The sequence below is a fragment of the Lactuca serriola genome, chromosome 9, assembly GCF_051521515.1.
Source record: "Lactuca serriola cultivar US96UC23 chromosome 9, Lser_US96UC23_V15, whole genome shotgun sequence".
In the NCBI taxonomy this organism is placed as follows: Eukaryota; Viridiplantae; Streptophyta; class Magnoliopsida; order Asterales; family Asteraceae; genus Lactuca; species Lactuca serriola.
The window spans coordinates 212,833,504-212,857,310 of NC_136416.1; the positions used below are offsets into that span (position 1 = coordinate 212,833,504).

At 36.9% G+C, this 23,807-nt stretch overlaps 1 protein-coding gene across 1 annotated transcript; it reads right to left on the minus strand.

Annotated features, from left to right (window-relative positions):
• Positions 1 to 6,584: 6,584 nt before the first annotated feature.
• On the minus strand, positions 6,585 to 20,485 carry LOC145073228 (phosphatidylinositol 4-phosphate 5-kinase 7-like). The gene is made up of 9 exons (XM_079019788.1): positions 20,343 to 20,485; positions 19,212 to 20,261; positions 18,539 to 18,706; positions 18,308 to 18,473; positions 13,187 to 13,297; positions 12,507 to 12,694; positions 7,593 to 7,738; positions 7,349 to 7,517; positions 6,585 to 6,972 (listed from the first exon to the last, which is right to left on the minus strand). Exons 2-9 carry the CDS (start codon positions 20,213 to 20,215, stop codon positions 6,693 to 6,695), a joined length of 2,232 nt encoding a protein of 743 aa, XP_078875914.1. The 5' UTR covers positions 20,216 to 20,261; positions 20,343 to 20,485; the 3' UTR covers positions 6,585 to 6,692.
• Between the last annotated feature and the right edge of the window lie 3,322 nt (positions 20,486 to 23,807).

Genomic DNA, 23,807 nt, shown 5'->3' on the forward strand with positions numbered 1-23,807 from the left:
TGCTTTGGTGTTATTTGACTCGGGTGCGAGTCGGTCATTTGTTTCCTTGGCATTTAGTCAGCACATTAGTATCCGTTGAGAGGCGTTGAGTCGACCTCTGCGAGTTTCCATAGCTGACGAGCGAGCGGTGTATGCGACAGATGTGATTCGAGGATGTATCCTTGAGATCTTCGGTGTGGAGTTCCCGATAGATCTAGTCCCGATTGCGATGGGGACGTGTGTGTTATAGTGGGAATGGATTGGGTGAGCCGATTTGGAGTTGTCATAGACTGCGAGCGTTAGTTGGTGACGATACGAGACTCTAGTGGGGGAATACTTACGGTGTACGACGAGGGAACCTGATGTGGGTCAGTGTTTTGTTCGGCTGCCAGGGCAAGGCAAAGTTTGTAGCAGGGCTGCATCGGATTTGTAGCCTATGTGATGGACACGCGAGTGGCCGCTGGGAGGCAAAGTTTGATTGATGAGGTTCCGATAGTGTGCGAGTTCCCGGATGTTTTTCCCGAGGAATTGCCAGGTGTGCCTCCCGAGAGGCAAGTGGAGTTCCGTATCGATTTGGTTCCGGGAGCAGCACCTATCGCCAAGGCGTCTTATCACCTCGCGCCACCAGAGATGCAAGAGTTATCCTTGCAGCTTCAGGAGCTGCTGGGGAAGGGGTTTATTCGACCGAGTAGCTCGCCTTGGGGAGCGCCGATCCTTTTTGTCAAGAAAAAGGATGGTTCACACCGGATGTGCATTGATTACCGGGAGTTGAACAAGGTGACGGTCAAGAACCGTTATCCATTGCCGAGGATCGATGATCTGTTCGATCAGTTGCAGGGGGTGTCTTGGTTCTTCAAGATAGACTTGAGGTCGGGTTATCACTAGATGAGGGTTCGGGATGAAGATATCCAGAAGACAATGTTCAGAACTCGTTATGGGCATTACGAGTTCCTGTTGATGCCTTTTGGGCTCACCAATGCCCCAGCAGCGTTCATGGATCTCATGAACAGGGTGTGCAGACCGATGCTGGATCGGTCGGTGATCGTATTCATTGATGATATTTTGGTGTATTCGAGATCTAGAGAACAACATGAGGAGCATTTGAGTGAGATCCTTGGAGTTCTGAGATCGGAGAGGCTTTATGCCAAATTCTCCAAGTGTGAGTTCTGGTTACGAGAGGTCCAATTCTTGGGACATCTCGTCAACCAGAATGGGATATTGGTCGATCCGGCCAAGATTGAGGCGGTCATGAGGTGGGAGGTGTCGAGATCGCCAACTGAGATCAGGAGCTTTCTAGGATTCGCTGGCTATTATCGGAGATTTATCAGGGATTTCTCCAAGATCGCCGTGCCACTCACCAAATTGACCCAGAAGGGTGTCGCTTTTTCCTGGGGTCCGAAGCAGCAGACCTCATTCGAGACACTTCGCCAGAAGTTGTGGGAAGCCCCGGTGCTCGCGCTCCTGGAAGGGATGGAGGATTTTGTGGTGTACGGTGATGCATCGATATCCGGGTTGGTAGCAGTGCTTATGCAGAGGGGGCATGTGATAGCATATGAATCGAGGCAGCTAAAGCCTCATGAGTCGAGGTATCCCACCCACAACCTGGAGCTGGGGGCTGCGGTGTTCGCCCTCAAGATCTGGCATCACTATCTGTATGGGGTTCGGTGTACCATATACACGGACCACAAGAGTTTAAAGTACTTGATGGATCAGCCCAACCTGAATATGCGCCATAGGAAATGGTTGGATGTGGTAAAGGATTATGATTGTGAGATCCTGTACCACCCGGGCAAGGCTAATGTTGTAGCCGATGCCTTGAGCCGTAGGGCGGAGAGCGCCCCGATACGAGACGTTTGCATGAGATTGATAGTGATGACTCCGGTGTTGGACACCATTCGAGGGGCCCAGGCGGAGGCTGTGAGACCGGAGAACCGGAAAAGGGAGCGGGTGATCGGGCAGGTATCGGAGTTCGTTACCGATAGTCGAGGACTTATGACCTTTCAGGGTCGGATTTGGGTACCGTTTGTGGGCGGAACGCATACCATCTTGATGGAGGAGGCACATAGATCGATGTTCTCGATCCATCCTGGGGCCACTAAGATGTTTTTCGACCTGTAAAAGGAATACTGGTGGCCCTGTATGAAGAGAGATGTCGCATGGTTCGTGGAGAGGTGCTTGACCTGTCGCAAGGTTAAGGCTGAGCACTAGCGTCCACATGGTAAGTTGCAGCCATTGGAGATTCCCGAGTGGAAGTGGGAACAGATTACCATGGATTTCTCACCAAATTGCCAAGGACTGCAAGAGGTGTCGATGCGATTTGGGTGATTGTGGACAGGTTGACGAAGAGCGCTCACTTTCTTGCTATCAGTGAGACTTCTTCTGCTGAGAGGCTGGCAGATTTGTATGTGAGGGAGGTGGTATCACGGCATGGATTACCGACCTCGATTGTTTCAGACCGAGATGTGCGTTTTACTTCCAGATTCTGGAAGAAGTTTCACGAGGAGTTCGGTATGAGGCTGCATTTTAGTACCGCATAGCACCCACAGACGGACGGACAGAGTGAGCGGACGATTTAAACGCTCGAGGACATGCTTCGCGCATGTGTATTGGACTTCGGAGGGTGTTGGGACACGTATTTTCCCTTGGCTGAGTTTTCTTATAACAACAGCCATCACTCGAGCATTGGTATGCCACCCTTTAAGCTGTTGTATGGGAGGAGGTGTCGGACTCCCATTTGCTGGGGTGAGGTAGGGAAATGTATGATGGATAGTACGAAGATAGTGCTTCAGACGACAAAGCAGATACAACAGGTCAGACAGAGGTTGTTGACCGCTCAGAGTCGCCAGAAAAGTTATGCAGATAGGCGACGATCCGAGCTCGAGTTTCAGTTTGGGGATTTTGTACTCCTGAAGGTGTCTCCTTGGAAAGGATTGATTCGATTCAGGAAGAGGGGCAAGCTTGGGGCCCCGGTATATTGGGCCATTTAAAGTGATCGCGAGGGTGGGCAGAGTAGCTTATCGTTTGGAGCTACCTGCGGAGTTGGACCAGATCCATGATACCTTCCACGTGTTGCAGCTGAGGAAGTGTATAGCCGACGAGTCGGTAGTGGTACCATTAGAGGATATCCAGGTAGACGCAAGTCTGAATTATGATGAGAAGCTGATCGCAATCTTGCATCAGGAGATCAAGGTTCTGAGGAACAAGGAAGAGCCCCTGGTGCAGGTCCAATGGCAGCATCGGAAAGGGTCCGAGCTGACCTGGGAGCCAGAGTTGGAGATACGGGAGCAGCATCCAGAGTTATTCGCAGTATGAGACTTCGAGGGCGAAGTCTGGTTCTAGTGGGGGAGAATTGTAACATCCCAAAAATCATGTATACCTTGTGAACCTTCATCTTTGAGCAATGTGCACTTTTGGCCCTTGTTAAGGAAATGCATGGTTGGCGAGTACGCGGGGCGTACTGGGGTGTACGCTTAGCGTACTCGTCCGCGTCTTGAGTGGGAAGGGTCACCAGGTACGTTGGGCGTACCAATGTGTACGCGGGGCATACTTGGCCCATAAGAAAAACGCTAATATGTTGAGCCTCCCTATTTAAGCATCCTTAAGGCTCTTTTGTTGGCCACCTTTTCCATAGCCTTAACATTTCAAAACCCTAAATCTCGTTCTTATAGCAAGGGAGTTTCTAGGAGGGCCTTGTATTGTGTTCTTGGTCATTTGGAGCAAAGTGTTAGCCTTAGAAGAGGAAGGGTTGGAGCTTAAGCTTTTGGATCCAAGTTTAGCAGTGAATGAAGCTTCATTTGGAGGTAAAAAGCTTCAAGCTTTGTATCTTTTCTGTTCATGATTTGTAGAGAGAAGTTTTAGGGGTTTTGGTCCCCAAGTTCATAGCTTTTTGAGTGGTTGAACTCATAGAAGCCGAGATCTTTCTCATACTAGCTCATTTATTGTTGTTATGTGATAAAAATCCAGTCTTGGTTGTTAAAGGTTGTTCATGCATGAGATATGGACCTTTTAAGGTTGGAAATGGAGTGTTTTGGGTGTTGGTGACTTCCACAGCCATGCAAAGGCTTAAAGTCACCAACTTTATGGATTAAGTCATATTAGAGAAGTCAGATCTAGATTTTGGACGCCAGTCTTAACCGATTAAGACTTGAATGAAAAGGAGGAGAAAACTGGGAGTTACGTTGGGCGTAATCCCAGTACGCGCGGCGTAAGGGGCCGCGTACCCCGATTCTGTGAAGCCTCCGGGTACGCTCAGCGTACAGATATGGTATGCACCGCGTACCTTAGAAGGTTGACTTTTGTTGACTTTTAGGGTTTGGTCAACTTTTAGGTATTTGAGCCATGAGAGGGGTAAAATGGGCTTTTACCCTTCTGAGAATGATAGGAAAGGAAAGAGTCTAGCCTTGGGGAAATGTATTAATGAGAAGTGTTTGTTATGATTAGGCGGATGCTAGATCTTATCTCACAGAGTCCGAGATTTCCAAGATTTACCCGAGGTGAGTCTTCTCACTATACTGTACCTGGATGGGTACATATGTGTAACCGGAAGGTCTGGTATGCTATGAGATATATGCATTGTATGCTATGAGTTGCATGTATTGTATGCATTACGTATGTGATATGTATGTTATGCTTGATATGGACCGGAAGGCATTATGATGTGGACCGGAAGGTCAGGGAATTATGGACCGGAAGGTCGACACGGGTAGGACCGGAAGGTTTATCAGGTTGGGACGGAAGTCCCTTGAGACACATGGACCGGAAGGTCGTGTGGAGTATGGCCTGGAAAGGCGTATGTGTGTAAGTGGTATATTGGGGAACTCACTAAGCTTCTTGCTTACAGTATTTATGTGTAATGTGTTTCAGGTACTAGTGAGGACCATGGGAAGGCGCCGACATGACTCGTACACACACATGCGGATTTGGAAATGTTTGATCTTGGGATTTGATATGTTTTGTATAATGACCATGTTACATTGGATTTTATGGTTTTGTCTTGAATGAAAAATATGTTTTAAAGAAATGAAAATTTGTTTTGAAAATTTACGTCGTTACAATAAATGAGGTGGAGATGTGAATCGGTCATCGTAGATGAGGCGGAGACACGAACTGGTCGTCAGAGATGTTAATCAATCATCGGAGATGAGACGAAGATGTGAATCAGTCGTCGAATCTGTTCGCTTCCGATGAACTGAGAGGATAGATTGGCTGCGATGGATTTAACTTATGAATCATCTCGTCGATGATATAGAGATTAATTAGTGTGGAACGGAAATCGTCGTTGATCAGCGACAAAGGTAACGATGGTCGATGGAGGGAGGTGAGAGGAGGGAGGCAGTAGATGAAGATAAAGAAGGGATGTTGCACATAAGATGTGAAAAGAGGAGATAAAAAAGAGTAATTTATGGACTCTCAATTAATTGGTATTTTATATTTTATTGATTTTGAAAAAATATTTTCTATACCAAATTTACCCCTAATGTTCTTTGATAAAAACTTAAAATGTAATTAAATTCACTTATAATTACAATTATGCCAATTTTGATCTAGGCCATTAAAGTTTTTGCTCTAACGTTCCACCTTTAGTTCTCGGGTTCTCGTGAAACTTTGAGATCTTAAATGATCATTTGTCTCTCTCTCTCTCTCTCTCTCTCTCTCTCTCTATATATATATATATATATATATATATATATATATATATATATATATATATATATATATATATATATAGAGAGAGAGAGAGAGAGAGAGAGAGAGAGAGAGAGAAAACCGAAAAATTTGTGAGAACTTGGGAACTCATAATTAACTCATCATTTTTTAACACAAAAAACACAAATCTTCTCCAAATGGTACGTCTAAGCTATATCTAGACTAAAAAAAAAATTGACGTTTTTTTTATTTATTTTGGTTTTTTTTGTATGACTGCTGATGAGGACAATCTGCAATCATATATATTGTTGATTGCTCATCAGCAGTGCATATAAATGCCGATTGTGCACATCCGTCGTCCATATGACTACTGATTGTGCTCATTAGCAGTCCGTACAACTGTTGATTGTGCATGCATGCAAATTTAGAAAATAAATAAAAAAAAAAATTGTCAGATTTTTTTTAGCCTAGATATGCCTTAGACACACCATTTTGAAAAGATTGATCTTTTTTTGTGTTGAAAAATGATGAGTTAATTATGAGTTCACAAGTTCATACGTTTTTCTTAGTTGTCACGATAACTCAACCCTATATATATATATATATATATATATATATATATATATATATATATATATATATATATATATATATATATATATATATATAATTCTTACAATAGTTGTAACACTAGAAAAAGAATGGTCAATCCAACATTGCACTTTTTGAAAGGAAAAGACCCATGTGCTGTTTTGTTCAAACGGACAAAAGTTTCTAAACTCAAAAGTCAAAAGTCAAAACAGAAACAATGATGGATTAGCGATTGAACAATTAGCATTGGTAGGAGTGGGGGTAGTAGGGTGCATCACAAACTATTCTAGGTGGTTGATGTTTAATGAACTGTACGAATCATTGATATATGTACATTTAAAGAATTAAAGTCTATCACTTTATCCATATACCCAAATACGATATAATGTACATATAACTATTAACATATTTTTGTACATATTATAAGTAAATATATTTATACATCACGTGTTACATTGAAAATATAAATATCGTAATTAAGTATTAGAAGGGAAAACCTTTTCGAGAAAATTGAAGAATCGTTTGGAGTAAAATTTAGGATCCGCAACAGATATTGACATGGGGTCATGGCGGGTGGATTTATAAGCATATTCTATTTTTTTCCTTGTGTTGTATTCTTGCAGTATGTCGATTATACCGAGATAGAGAACAACATCATATACTTCATAAAGTTCGACTTCTGTGGAACCAGAAATGTCGTGGGAGACCTTATGGTTTGCATGAGCTGGCATGTTCACACCTAATTGCACCCGTAACCTGAAAGTGTTTTTGCTAAAGATTAGTTTAAAAAAAAATGAAACATATGTGAACAAATTATAATTCTTTTCATGTACACCGAAATGACATTGTGGTATATCCTAATTTTAAAAAAAAATTATTTACAGCATAAAATTCTTATCTCTATTTACCAATTAAATTTCATTGAGATGGCAAATTATGGATAAGATGCACCATTTTTGAATGATTCATCACATTCCTTCGAGACAACAAAATATTATAATGAAATGTAATGATCCATTTGATAAAGTAGTTCATGCTTTTTATTCTATTCCATCGTAATATTAATTAAAAAAATGCCTCAGCATTGCACTTATCATTTGACGAGAATTTGAACAAAGACCATATGGAATACCTCGCAGTACCAGGAAGAAGGAGATCAACTTCTTTGTCACCTACCGAAAATGCCCTTAAAGTACTTCCTCTACTGTGTGGACCCGGTTCAGTATTCACAGAACTCGGTTCATGTGTTACTAGGAGAAGTCCCTTTGGAGGAATCGAATGATCGAGAGGACTTAGTGGACCTAAAAAAGCGCAATAGTTCTCTAAATTATTAAATAGTTCTAAATAATAATATGAATAAGAACATTTACTTTCACCTGGAGTTTTCTGCGGCTTGTGAAATGCATCTGGTGGTTCCAATAAACTCTTCAGATGTTCAGGAGCTCTAAAGTGCAATCCCAAAAGTAGGCTATAATCTATAATCCGTTGAGATTCTAGAAAAATACAGTCAAGCTTGATTTGTCTGCAAAAAATTAGGAGGGAAGTTCAATGAAATAGTAAAGTTATGGGTCGTTTGGTTCATATAATATTCATATTTTTTGGAAGAAATGATACCTATCAAAGGAATTGAAATATGATGAATTTGGAATATAAAGCAATTAGTCTTAATTTGCATGGTCGGAAAGAAATGGAATGAAATTAACGAATAAAAAGTTATTATTATATATTCACCATAACTAACTTTTATATTTTCATTGAATATATATATATATATATATATATATATATATATATATATATATATATATATATATATATATATATATATATATATATATATGAATATATACATTACAGTCTTAACTAACCTTAAGTGCTAAACCTAATGAAACTACGTCGTTTTAATAGCTAAATATTTCCCCGGAGCATATGATTTCCTAAAATAATCATATCCTTCCTAAAACACTATTCGATTTCTAAAAACAAGCTAGTTTTTTTTTCGCATAAGAATTTTTTCCCATTACTCATTGTTGTGTAAAAAAGATTATGAAAATTTGACAAAACAATTATTTTTTTTATTTTTATAAAAAACCCGACAAAAAAATTCTCAAAAAATCATAAAAATTTTAGGGATATTTCTACTCAATATACTAGTGACTTTTAAAAAATAAATTATCAAAAGTAAGTTTTGAAGTATTTATTTTTAATTTTAAGAAATATTATTTTTTTAAAAAAAGTTATTGACCATAATATAATCCAAAATGTGAAGATTCAAAATATTTATGATTCAAAAAAAACTGTTGATTCAACTTGTATATGATCATTAATTTGTTATGATTTAAAATTATTTTGACTCAAATATTTTATAATCCTTAATTATATCTTCTATGTTTAAAAATATATAATAATATGTCACTTTTTTTGAACAAAAACTATATTTATTTGAACATATTACAGATCCAAAATCATATGATGAAAAAATGATTTGATTTAAAACAATACAATTCAAAATAATTTGATTCAAAATTTTATGATCCATATGATTAAAAAATATATGAACGAAAAATGTTATGATCTTTAATATTCTTCTTATTTAAATTTATATAATTGTTAAACATTGAAAACTCAAACCGATATTAAGTTTAAAAAATCAAAAAAAAAACAAAAAAAAAAATAAAAAAATCAAAAAGAAAACAAAAAACTAAAATAAAGAAAAACTCTAGTACCATTAAGTATGTAGTAAAGATATTTAAAAAAAAAAAACAAAAGAAAACGAAAAAAGGAAAAATAATAAATTAAAAAAAAAAACCAAATAAAAAAAACGAAATAAATTAAAAACGTTCAAACCAAGCATATATCTATTTAATTTTTTTTAATTTTGTTTTTAATGAATAATAAATGAAAACTAAATAAAAATGAAAATAAATAATAAACCCACTTAACTGACATTCCATAGACGTTCGCCGCATGTGATTAAATCATCAGGTCCGTATTAGTTACTATGGATGTGAGTCGAATGCGAATATACCACAGCCAAGTATTTGAGTTTGATGTTTGTGCCCTTGAAATGAGTGATGGAGAATTGTCCTCACCATTTTTTGGGTATATATATATATATATATATATATATATATATATATATATATATATATATATATATATATATATATATATATATAGGGTTAGGTTCATTTGAGATGCCCTAATTTTGTGAGACAGTGAGACGCAATCATAGCCATTTATTTGGTAGATAAAACAAAAAGCATTTTTAAAATGCAAATTAATTGAAAATTTTACAAAATATTTTTTTCAAATACTTTTTTCCAAATCTATATTTTCCAAAAAAAATATATACAAAAATATTTTTTTTACATATTCTAATAGAATAAATAAAATATTATATATATATATGAGAAATCTAGTATAATATTCTAACATTCTAAAAATCACATTAGAATATTTACAATGTAATATTCTATTTGAATATTTTAAATATATGTTTTTTAAAAAGGTAATTTTTATTTTAATTTATTTTTTTAGGTAATTAATGTTCCGAAAATAAAAATTAAAAAAAGAATTTTTGGATTTGTTCTTTTATTTTTTGCATTTAAATATTATTTTTAGATTTAGTCTCACGGTCTCACAAAATTTGTATGGTTTATATATATATATATATATATATATATATATATATATATATATATATATATATATATATATATATATATATATATATATATATATAAGTTGTCAAGATCGGGATCATACGTAGGATCGTTTTTGGGTTTGCAAGGTCGGGATCGGGATCCTAAGATCCCACAAAATAAAAGAGAATTTTAATTTATAATTTTAAAAGATGAAAAATATTTCAAACATTTGATTTTTTGTTCAAACGATATAAAAACTTCAAGATATTAGTCATAAATCACAACACAAAATGATAAACGATAAATTGAAAAAAAGGGTAAAGACATAAAGTGGTATAAAAAGTTTCATTTGCAAAAAAAGAAAAAGAAAAGAAAAAACAATTCAATGGAAGGTAGGATCTGAGCACATATTGATCGTACAATCCTACCTACGATTCTACCCCGAATACGATCCGTTTACGATCCCGATCGTTTTTCATACCTCGGATCGTAGGATCGTAAGATCTTACGACTAGGATCATGATTTTGACAACCATGATATATATATATATATATATATATATATATATATATATATATATATATATATATATATATATATATATATATATATGGTTAGATCGATTTGGATTATAAACACAAACTAAAACCAGACGAGCGTTTTGAGAAGTATAAAGCATGCGTAGTAGGGGATGCTTGTTGTCAGTCGGTCGGTATTTATTTACATAAGAATTTAACCGACCGGTTGTTAAACTAGCTACCATTAGAACCTTACTAAACCTTGAGGTGTCTAAATCACGTCCTATACATTAACTAAATGTCAAAAACGAAATTTTTCATGGCTACCTATAAAAAAACCATATATATGCACTAACCGATAGGGTTGGTGATGATTCACATATGCATAACGTTTGTCTTGTTAAAATGTCCTTGGATGGTCTAAAATAAGCAGCACGTGCTTCATACGAATGTTGTATAGATTTCATTGACACAATCGGTTTCACACATAATATATGTGACCTAGGTATATATCTCATCAACATATTAATGATGTGGCGTATCTTCTACTTTATATCACATCATAATTCTAACCACTTCCTCTCATCAACTACGACGCTCCCTTATGGATCTCTTTACATGAGAATTTTTTATGAAGGATCTTTTGGTAAGTCAAGAATGCTCCTCAAAGGATCATGTGAACGCTCCTCAAAGGATCATGTGAACGCACTTCAATAGACATCACAAAAACGGTCTTTTGGCATTTCAGTTAGACATCACGAAAACGATCTTTTGGTAAGTCAAATGCTCCTCAAAGGATCATGTGAACACACTTCAATAGATTATTGCTACATCTACGATATGATCACCCACGATTTACAGCTCACAAAATCTCACTCCATGTATCTTCTTTTCTACATCGATGCAGATTGGGGGAAGGCGGTGTCCAATTCCCGATGACCAACGTGTGGTTATTGCGTTTTCCTCATTGACGAATTGATTTTGTGGTCCTCCAAACACAGTCTTTATTTCAATCTAGTGCTATAGTCGAATACCATGGAACTGCAAATCCGATCTCCAGAGAATGTTGGTAACGAAACCTGCTCTTCAGAATCGCTGGCCACGATTGTGTATTGTGATAATGTAAGTGCAATTTACTTAGTGGGGAACTCCAACACCGATGCACAAAGCACAATGAAATGAACATCCACTTTGTTCGGGAAAAAGTTGCAAAATGAGAAGTATGAGTTTCATACGTTTCATCTCGGTACTCACCATTGTCATACAACTCGGCCTACTCGGTTGAGTACTTGAAATCGCGTATATACCTAGACAATTTCTAGAAATCGGTAAAATAATCGGAATTGGTCAAGCTCGATCAAAGTAGGGTCACACTAGGAAAAGCTCGAATCAGTCAAGCTCGTGAATTTTGACATTTTCTTTTAAAAAAATGAGCAACTATAATTGTTAAGTAATTAATATATTCAATTATTCATGAAACCCTTTATTGTTTAATTTTAACTTTATCTATTTTAATGCAAATTTGATTGAACTAGAAAAAGAGGCCGAAGATTAAATGATTACTCTAATATTAAAGAATGAATATCAATTGTTGAATGTTTAACACTTTACCAATCCAACTACTCCGGCCTAGGCCGAGTACTCACTAGTCCCTAGTCGACCAACCTAATACTACCTATGAATTTTTACAACATTGGTACCTACTAGCCGATGTTTTCACATAAGGTCTATCACCGATTCTATTTGATGAGTTTTGGAATAGAGCGCATCCGTCAAACTCCCACTATGACAATATGAGACTATTAGATTAGATATGTATTACTTTCACATGTATTTATATTAGATATAAACTAGACATAGATCCTAGGTTAGCCATACTTTCCTTACATATATAATTTGTTGTCTAATTTGTACGTGATTTCTTGATGAGAAGAGGCTTCAAGATTCTCACATTTACATATTTTTTTCCAACCAAATATGTAGCATATTGCAATTCCTCAATATTCCAATTCACTCATATTTCACTTCCTTTCCATTCCTTTTAAAAAACATCATACAAATCAAATGCCCCCTTATAGTATAACATAGAAACTAGTGATATAGTTGATGATAAGTCAAACTTACTTGAAAAGTGCATCACGCAACGACTTGTCCATATGGAAATCATAAGAAAGATCAAGGTCTTTCAATGTGGTACCCACTTCTATATCATCTTTATTTGTGTTTCTTCCGTGATAAGAACCCTTTAAATCATAACGTTGGTGAATTTGAAGTTCAGTGTAGAACATATTTCCCATGACTACAAATTGTACCTAAATTTGAGATTAAAACAAAAGAAATTCTACTGATTACGATAATCTATGAAACCAAAATAAGAGGTTATTTATTTTTATTTTTTTTACCGAATCATCTTAATGAGCTAACCGCTAACCACTTGATCTGGATAGCTATATACATGGTTCTTTCTTTTTGACTAATTTTGGAATGAATGACTTACAAGGTTAAGCCAAAAAACTATGGCTTAATGTATTAAGACATTAATCCTTTCCCTACATTTCCTTTGTTTTCCCTACCAACTCCTTTCATGTTAAAATTGATGATGTTTTTTAAATAAATGAAAATAATGGAATTTGTTTTTGGGAATGTAATGGTCAAATGATAATTGTTTATTCTGTGTAGAAAACAAGTAATTGTTATGTATACAACATTTTATTGCAACATACATCATTCACTCACTTTACACACAAGACTTAATGGGGGAAAAAGAAAACGAAACGACCCCACTCTAGATAAATATGACGTACCTTCTTGCCAACTCTTAGTGTTATTTGATGGAGGCCATAAAATTTGGTGATCAAGGTGTTATCGTGAGCATGTACATGTTTGTAATAGCTTGGAAGCATATTGAGTAAAACCTATAGAAAATTACATTATCATATAAACAATATTTACTTTTTGTTCAAAAATAAAATTGCAGAATTCTTAAGCCATGTGGATAGAGTGAAAGAGACATAACAAGTTGTGGATGCACTAAAATCACAAAAAGCAGCAAATTCAGTTAGTTTTAACTATTGAGCTAGAAAAAAAATACACAATTCTTAAGCCACGCAAAATGCAAATAGATCTAGTAGTATATATTAGCAGAATCTTTTGTATTTTAAAAAGTGTACTTTAGTTATGATTTATATGTATCCTTCCCTATTTTATCTCCTTATCAGAAGGATGTATCGATTGTATCTCTCCCTATATAGAGGGTATTTTATTCAATGCAATATACAGAAAAATCAATTACGCCATATTATTTGCTATGGTATCAGAGGCCACCTAAACCCTAACAACTATGTATCTCTGTGAACAAAGCTACGGTTTTGCTTCAGCCTTCCTTCCTTCCTTCCATGACGAAAGACAATTTTGGTTCAGATGAGGTGAAGGCCACGACCTTACACCTTGCTTACACTCTCACAAAACAAAGATCCGAACTCTAGATGGATCAAAAGTTACCTACTCATCTTGGATAAAGTTGTTTTGTCTTCATGCCAAGGCTTACAAGGTTCTCGATCACATTGATGAGACCCCTGCACCAGTTGAAACTGATCCCGGTTATCTCCAATGGATGGAAATCGATGCATTGGTTCTTTAGTGGATCTACAACACATCATGTGATGAATTAATGGTCTGCATATTGGAGAATGACACCACTGCCCAGGTCGCTTGGAATAAACTCAAAACAAATTTTCTCAACAACAAAGGATCATGTGCAGCAGCTCTTGAACAGGAATTATCCAATCTTACCTTGGGAGCATGTTCGTAAATGGAATCTTACTATCAAAAACTTAAAGACCTTGCTAATCAGCCTATAGATGTTGAGAACCTAGTCACTGAATCTAGACTGGTCTTGCAAATGGTTCGTGGATTGCCACCTGAATTTGATGGCGTTGGTGCGTACATCAATCAAAGCTCTCCATCATGGGAAACAACCGACAGTATGCTACAGCTGGAGCAACATCGACAAACTACTCGACAAAGCCAAGCCCAAACAGTCATCGATACACCTGTGTCGGTGGATCAATCTTCCCAAAACCCTGTTGGAACCGCTCAAGGAAATCGAAATCAACCCTCTGATCACTATTCGAGCAATCGACAACAGTTGAATTCTGGTCGCGATCGTGGTGGCAATGGTCCTGGTCGTGGCAGAAACTCTCGAGGAAGAGGAGGTCGTGGACAACGATAGTTTTGGAACCACGGAACTTACCACAACCAAGCATATTACCGGAACTAGAACTCTTCATGGAACCCACCTCCATCCCCATATACATCACATGGATCAACTCAGGGACCTCATTCGGCCAATCACACTGCTCCCAACATTGGTTATAACTTAGGAACCGGCCACCCATTAACACCACACCCGACTGGCCCTACCCCACCTCCTACTCCATTGTTCGCTCGATATTATGACTACACCGCGTCTGATCTAGCTCAAACAATGCAACAAGTCCACCTTACCTCTACTGATCCTGCTTAGTACATAGAATCTGGGGCATCAACACACCTCACATTGGATCTAGGTAAAATCTCTACTCCCATGTATACTTCTCCTATGAATTCTATCTTTGTTGGAAATGGGTCTAGTATTCCTATTCACGGGTCGGGCCATGCCACACATAACACCATTACACATTCTTACGCATCCATTATTAAAAACTTACTTTCTGTTCGAAAATTCACCACAGATAATCAAACTTCTGTTGAATTTTAACCATATGGTTTTTCTGTTAAGGAACTCAAGACTAGAGCTCTTCTTTCTCATCATGATAGCACATGTGATCTCTACCCCTTCACACCACCAGCTAGATCGTCTGTTTTCCTTACCACAACACATGATTGATGGCATGCTCACTTAGGTCATCTGGGGGCTCCTATCTTAGATTTACTCTGTTCTAATTTTTAAATTATTTGTTATAAACCTATGGATTCTTCTTTATGCAATGCTAGTCAGTTGTCTAAACATACTTGTTTACCATTTTATGATTCACATTCATTATCTGTTGCACCAATCCATTGTGATATTAGGACTTCTCCGGTTTTGAATAAAACAGGTTACAAATATTATATGGTTCTTATTGACAACTACAAGCATTACATATGGGTCTACCCTCTCAAATTCAAATCTGAAACCTTTCACAATGATAAAAAGTTTCACAAACTAATTCAAACTCAATTTAATCGCACCATTAAAATTTTCTAGTGTGATCTTGGTGGCGAGTTTCATAATAATGAGTTTAAATCTTTTGCCTATACTTATGGTCTTACTTTTCGCTTTTCTTGCCCACAAACATCTCAACAACATGGAAATGCCGAACATATGATTCGTCGTCTCAACGAAATCATTCACACCCTTCTTACCCATGCCTCGCTACCCCACTCATTTTGGGTAGAAGCCTTTCACACGGCTGTGTATCTTCATAACATCCTTCCTACAAAGCAACTCAACTTCGCCACACCAACATTTTCTCTTTATGGCCACCATCCTACCTATGATCACCTTCGCACCTTCAGGTGCATGTGTTATCCCAACACTTCCGCTACTCAATCTCACAAGCTTCAACCTCGATCCATCAAATGTGTTTTCCTTGGTTACCTTGAAAACTTTCGGGGCTACCGTTGCTTTGATCTTGCAACGGGAAAAGTTTATCTCTCCCGCCATGTCACGTTTGACGAGACATCCTTTCCATTTGCCCAGAGTCGTTCCTCGTCCTCCTATGAATTTTTAAATGGTCTTCCTATTCCCTCATTCTCCTACTTGCCATCAAAAACTCAACCAACTCCACCACAAACTCTCAACCAACACTCATCACCTACTGTACCATTCTCCCCCATCCCGTCTTAACATATACTTGTCGCCAAAAGGCCCCCATACCACTACCTCCCTTCCCATTAATAGTAACATACCAACTATAACTCCCTGCGCATCTAACCCATCACCTAGCATCGAGATCCCTACATTGCTTACCCCACCTAACCCACATACTTCTACTCACTCGATGACCACCCGTGCCCGGGCAGGTGTTACTAAACCTGTCACCCACCTCAACCTTCATACCATTACCACCTCTCCCATCTCTCCTATCCCTACCTCTATCTCTGTGGACCGATCCAACCCAAATTGTTTACTAGCAATGGAAGATGAATTTAGAGTGTTATAGGTGAATAACACATGGGAACTTGTTCCTCGACGGACGGATACCCCAGTTATTAGATGTATGTGGCTTTTTCGCCACAAGTTTAAAGCAGATGGTTCACTAGAAAGGTATAAAGCTCGACTTGTTGTGAATGGGACATCTCAAACTGTGGGTGTTGGTGGCCACAAAACATTCAGTCCGGTTGTCAAACCGGCTACCATCCGGACCATACTTAGCCTTGCCATGTCCCAGGCATGGCCAATCCATCAATTGGATGACAAGAACGCCTTTCTCCATGGGGATCTTCATGAGACAGTTTTTATGCACCAACCTCCGGTTTTTGTGGACGCTCGTTTTCCATCTCATGTTTGTCGCCTCCGAAAATCTTTATATGGGCTTAAAAAGGCTCCTTGGGCATGGTATACTAGATTTGAAACATTCATCACTTCTCGTGGCTTTATGATCAATTTATGTGATTCCTTACTATTTATATAACAACACGGCTGACATCGTGCATATTTGTTATCACATGTTGATGATATTATCTTAACTGCTTCTGACCCTATGTTTCTACACAACATTATTACTTCATTTTCTTAGGAATTTGCCATGACAGACTTGGGTGCACTTCATCACTTTCTAGGTATCACGACCACACGAGATAAGCAGGGCTTATTTTTATCACAGACTTCCTATACTTGTGATATCCTTCAGAGGGCTTCTATGTCCTCATGCAAACCTTGTTCTACGCCTATGGATACGTCCACCAAACTTAGTGGCACCGATAGCGAACTACTTCAAGATGGGACATTATATCGGATGCTTGCGGGAGCTCTACAATATTTGACATTTACCCGTCTAGACATTACATATGTTGTTCAACAGGTTTGCCTTTTCATGCATTCTCCAAGGAAACCCCACTTTCAGTTCATGAAGAAAATTTTTCGTTTTCTTCAAGGAACCATTAACTACGGACTACAACTTGTTGCATCTCCGTCACACACGCTGACTACATACTTTGATGCTGACTGGGGTGGATGCTCTGATTCTCGATGGTCCACCTCTGGATACTATGTATTTTTCGGAAATAATCTTGTTTCTTGGTCATCTAAGCGCCAACCTACCATTTTCCGTTCGAGCGCCGAGGCAGAATACCGTGGTGTTGCTAACATTGTCTCAAAGACCACTTGGCTTCAGAACCTCTTATTTGAGATCCATGTTCCGCTTCAATAGGCAACAGTGGTATATTGTGATAACGTGTGTCTGTTGTTTATCTATCACAAAATCCGGTTCAACACCAGTGCACTAAACATGTAGAAATTGACATCCACTTCGTTCGCAAAAAGGTTCGACTTGGCCAGGTTCGAGTTTTACACATTCCCTCCTCCATGCAATATGCAGACATCTTTACCAAAAGCTTACCTCGTTACTTATCTCAACAGTTCTGATCCGGTTCGAGCGTTTGTCCTTTCCCCGATCAAACTGCGGGGGAGTATTAGCCGACTCTTTTGTATTTTAGGAATTGTATTTTAGTTATGATTTATATGTATCCTTCCCTATTTTATCTCCTCGTTAGAAGGATGTATCGATTGTATATCTCCCTAAATAGAGGGTATTTTATTCAATGCAATATACAGAAAAATCAATTACGCCATAATCTCTGTTAGTATATACATGTAGAAAACATTAAGATGCTAAATAGCATTCATAAAGCACCATATTCATGGGTTGGTAGAATCAAACCTTGAGCTCGGATTTTTTTAAGGTTTTAATCACGAATCTGTCATCATGAGAGAGATAGAATAGGCTGCCACTTTTCCCTTGAGAAGAAAGCTCTCTTAAACCATCATCACCACATATGGACATCATATAATCTGCAGCATCTAACTTGAACATCTCCCTCAAATTCCTGAGAAACAAACTCCATCAACATGTTTTAATGCTAAAAAAACATCAGCACTAGTATATAGATACCTGAAGACCATAGAACAATAGTCTTTCCAATAGAAATCTATTGAAGAATGTGGAGGTGTTAATTGTGAGCCTTTCCTGGGGAAATACATCCTTATTCTTGATTGTTCTCCAAAATCTGAATATCTAACTTCACGCATAGGAACTGGTGTAATTTTGCCTACAGTGTACCTGTAATCAAGTCCCATAAGACATTTTAGAATAAAATTGGACTGAAATCGGGCAGAAATCAAGAAAAGAACTGGAACTCAAAGTTGGGTGAATGGAACAATCAAGAATACATGTGCTGATGTGCCTGCAAATTTTCAGATGGTAATGGCGTCTGTCTGGATGAAGGTTATGGCTTTGAGGTTTGTTTCTTTTTTTAACTTAATAAACCACCTGAATGAAACTAAATGACCATTTTACCCTCACATTCCGAAAAACAAAATTCTCAATATTAATCAATTACAACAATATTCATCAATTCGAATGTGCAATGTATCCAGAGAAAAAGAAAAGAGCAAATAGGTAAAATGTTAGTGTCTTAAGACATCAATCTATGTTTTTGACTTAACCCGTTTAGTCATTCTGTCAAGAATAAGTAAAAAGGAAACAACCATGTATAGCTGTTCAGATTGCTTAACCCATTAAGCCCATAAATCAAAAATAAAAAGCCTCTTAGTTAGAAGGATACCTGATACCTAGCTGTAGATTAAGCATCAGATAGCTGCTTTTATAGCCTTCAAAAATGTCCAAAGACGACTTCCTTTCCACTTCTTTCATATGAAATTTTCGCTGCTCTTCCTTTTTGTATAATACCCCAGCATTATTCTTAATCCTTTCGCTAATCAAAACTCCTTGTATGTATTCCCTTTCACAAACTACAATACTTTTGTCATCTACACTTTCGCCTACATCATCATCTACACTTTCACCTTCATCAGATGTATAAGATAATATATCAGTATTGAACTCCCTAACAGAACCCCCAGTGGAAATCCTCTTACTTGATATTCGACCCAACTCTTTAAAAAATCCATTAATGGAAATTTTGTCAGATAAACTACGGTTTATACTTCGTTTCTTTTTGCCTAATCTTTTAGATGATGGACACCTAATACTTCCTCCAGGATAAAACATGCCACGTCCATCTTTGAGTCCTTTTGTCCATGTCCCAAAATAATAACTCCCATCAGCAAACCTATAAACACCTGACCCATGTCTATACCCATTTAGCCAATAACCATCAAACAGATCACTATTCAGCCATTTCATCACCCCTCTACCACACATCAATCCACCTTTCCAGTTTCCAATATACATATCACCATTACACCAACCATATTTACCACCTCCTTCACGCACTCCTTCTTTCCAAGAACCATCATAAACATCAGAATTACTATACTGCTTTCTCCCTAGCCCATGCTGAATGTTCATCCTCCATGACCCTATGTATGTTGACCCATTTGGATTGGTCAACGTGCCAAAACCATCAAGGTAGCCACCACAAAATTCACCCTCATAGGTTGTCCCAGATGTCCAAGTGATCTTTCCGCCACCTGTCATTTTTCCTTTTTTCCAACTACCCTCATAAACTGTGCCATCGGACCATGTGTATTTACCCTTACCATGAGGAATCATTCCCTTGACATTACCATAGTACACATCTCCTTTTAGAAAGATCTCCAAACTCATGCTGATGTTTTATCGGTTTCTTATGAGCTCCTTGTATTAATAACACCTGTTACAATGAAATTCATGTTTATATGGCATCTTAAATCAAAACAGTTTAATTATCAAACCCAAGTAGGAGCTGTCTTACAATACTGATGAGAATATTGTAAAGAATATTTACAGAAACTAGCAACGAGACCCCTGAATTGTAAAACCATCCTTGTTTTTTTATTCATGTACTTCCATTACCATCTGTTAATATTTGACTGTTCCTGTTTTGTACATACGATGAAGACAGCAGCGGAATATTAATACTTTATTTGAATTGTTTCTTTGGCCTAAAGCAAGATTTGAAATACTATTTATTAGTTTTTTTTAGAATAACTAACATGTGTCATCTTAAACTATACCAACAAATTAAAGATATATGTCATGTCTTATCTCAGAGAATTTAAATATATTAAACAAACACTATATTCTTAATCAGGATAGGAACATACCAAGTGCAATACAAATTAACTTTGACTTCTCTAAGAACATAAAAACAAAAACTAATTACGCCAAGCTAGCTGTTTTAAATGGTACCAAGAGATATTGTATTATATTCTATCAAAATATTAAGCAGCACATATTTGAAGATTATAATTTGAGAACAAGATAGCGTAATACTTTTTTGACTCATTTTAAAATGATCTTGGATTCTAAATTGTGATATATATATATATATATATATATATATATATATATATATATATATATATATATATATATATATATATATTGTAAAATAACTGGGCATAATTTTTTCTGAAACTTATGTCAGAGTCAATGCTTGACAAATTTTAACATGAACAACATATGTACAAAAAGCAACAAAAACTTCTCGTGAATTCGATTAAAGTTCAATCTTAACAAAAAAACAAACATATACACACCGGGAAGTGATGCACTCGCCTGTTAAATCAATCCAAATCCTAAAACTAAGAGATATTTTTTATTGATTTATTGGAACTTGGAACTTGGAAATCCACTAACGGATTCACACTCCAAAAATTCTGCCGCTGGAGTTTCAATGCAATGGAGGTTTTTTGAAAATTTTTATGGGGAGAAAGCAAATATCATTTTGAGGGGAATAATAGAGTAGAATGCGTCGCAAGCATGCAAACTAGTGTCCTAAGAAGGATGACAATTGGATGCTAGATGAACGGTTTGAGGTCTTTTGTAGGTCCTTTTCGCCGACGCAAGGCATATGGTGAGGTGTTGTAATTTAAGTTGTGATGATTCTCCATCTTTTCCGAAATAAATTTAAAAGTAAGTTACAGATTTGGTATATATAGTTGCCATTTTCTTGAAGTTTTAGTCCAAATTCTAAAATTTTGACGCTGGTAATTCTCATGGCTAAAAATACATTTGGTTGTTATGGTCTTCGTCTCCGTTAACCACACATAAAATGATTTTGCCTATGAACGAAGTTCGTAAAATATATAAACTAGAAGGATCATATCTAAACATTACTCCAAAAATAAAATAAGATATCTCTCTTTTATGATCATCATGTTAGTCCTACCCAAACTTCACTTCTGGCTACCGATCATATCTCTCATTTCTCTGGTGGCGCCTTCATCTCCCACACATCTACTTTCGCCTATTAAGTATTAACTTACCACCATCGCCAATCCTCACCAGATTTGTTTTGCCACTCACCCGGTCTTGTGGTTTCGACAAATGCTACATGTTACACAATGAGGACAACCCCTGATAGCCAATCTAGAACTGAAAACCATATAGTTTCCCATTTAATTAAAATATTTAATGAAAACCCATAAAAATAAAATAGTCCAACACTGTAAGGTAGACCTTAAATTTATTTCAAGGTAGGTCCTATTTTTTTTCATATATTACTTCTAATTAGAATAAAAATTTAGATAGGCCCTTGGACCCACCATATAAAATGATCATTGTTCACCTCATCCCTTGTATAATGAAATCACCACCATTCATCATCGGCTTCCTTCGTCCCACAAGACCCCCTTCCATTCCTTACAACACTATCGGTGGCCGCATTCCATTTCTATTATGAAATCCTAAATCTTACAACATGAAGGATTGAAGATAAATATGTTTGTTTTAACGGTTGAAAACATTCTTTATATTGATAATCATATTATCTTTGATATACAAGGTATAGGGAACTAGAAAAATGAGTACTCATATTATAGGATTTCTATAATGAAAATCCTAACTACAATGATTTTATAGTGATGACCTTTACATTCTCATATTAGCTTCAAAATATTTCAGGAAGAATCTCTTGAAGCGCCTGTCACCATTCAAGCAATTGAAAAGTATGCTTTGTTTTAATGATTTTAAGTTTCTATTACTTTTAATCTGATTTAGGTCATTTATTTTGAATGTATGTTTTGTTTTGTTTTACATTTGTTTATTTCTGTCTTGTTTCTAATTCTGTTTTGGTGGACGATTGAGAAAGTGGTTGTGTTCAACCTTGAACGGTACTCAAAGTTGTTATATAAAGTATATATAAAGTAACAAGGACAAAACATGGTGAAAATCACCATTTTACGTATTGTTAACAAAGGGAGACCGACAATAATAGCCAAAATGACCAAAATATCAAGTATGATACATTTCGAAACTATAGGATACACTGTATCAAATTTTCACACATTGGACTAAAACTACAAAAGAATGCTAACACAAGGACCTAATATGTAACGTACTCTAAATTTAATATTTACAAAAAATAAGCCCATTAGCGACAACGGTAGTCTTTGGCGACCTTTGCGACAACGGTAGCCTTTAGCTGCGACATTAAAAAATGTAGTCGCTAATGACCTTCCACCGGCAATCCTCTCGTGCAACACGGAAGTTGATCATGACCGTACGTCGTTATACTAATCCATCGGTTAAGGTTTAATCTCATGGGAGGTAATACAGGCGACATCAATTGCGACGACATGTTGTCGTCATTAATGGTGATCCGTGTGAATGTAATCTTGGCCGTTCGATTATTTTTGGATCGGATGGTTAATAATCACGGCAGAAAGGCACGTGTTTTTCCCTCCAATATGTCGTCACTAAAGGCGTCGCTACTATAGGTAACGCCCCTTTTGATCAATCTTCATTCCAGATAACCCATTTCCTATGTCTTTTCCTCCTTATCGCAAAACTCCGACAACGACGATCACCACCATCCTGTGGTTCAATTTTTAGGCGTAATACACCAACACAAACCACCATTAACCAGAGATTGCTTCTAGGCCTTCATTTTCCGGTGATTTCTGACTTTTTCAGGCAACAACAATCCTCTGGTAATGTGCGTTTTATTTTCCTTTTTCTCTTTCTCTTGTTTTCTTACCAATATTTCACCCTAATCACATTATTTTGGTGCTTTTAAGGGAATCTCCGGTGAATACCACCACCACAGCATCACTCTCGTCACCACCAACTTCAATTTTCGGCGACAACTTCGATTTTCGTTGACAACTTCTATTTTTTAGGTTTTTCTTCTTTAATTTTTTCTGTTTTTAATGTATGTATGTGAATTATATATGAAATGTATGAATATGTTTGTAAAAATGTATATGCAAATGTG

Bases quoted from the DNA above. Each gene is read 5' to 3' on its own strand.
- LOC145073228 (XM_079019788.1), bottom strand. From the start codon at position 20,215: ATGAGTTTGGAGATCTTTCTAAAAGGAGATGTGTACTATGGTAATGTC. The intron at 7,739-12,506 runs GTAAGTTTGACT...AATTTTTTGCAG, and splicing joins TTGCGTGATGCACTTTTCAA to ACAAATCAAGCTTGACTGTA. The intron at 7,518-7,592 runs GTGAAAGTAAAT...GCGCTTTTTTAG, and splicing joins CAAGCCGCAGAAAACTCCAG to GTCCACTAAGTCCTCTCGAT.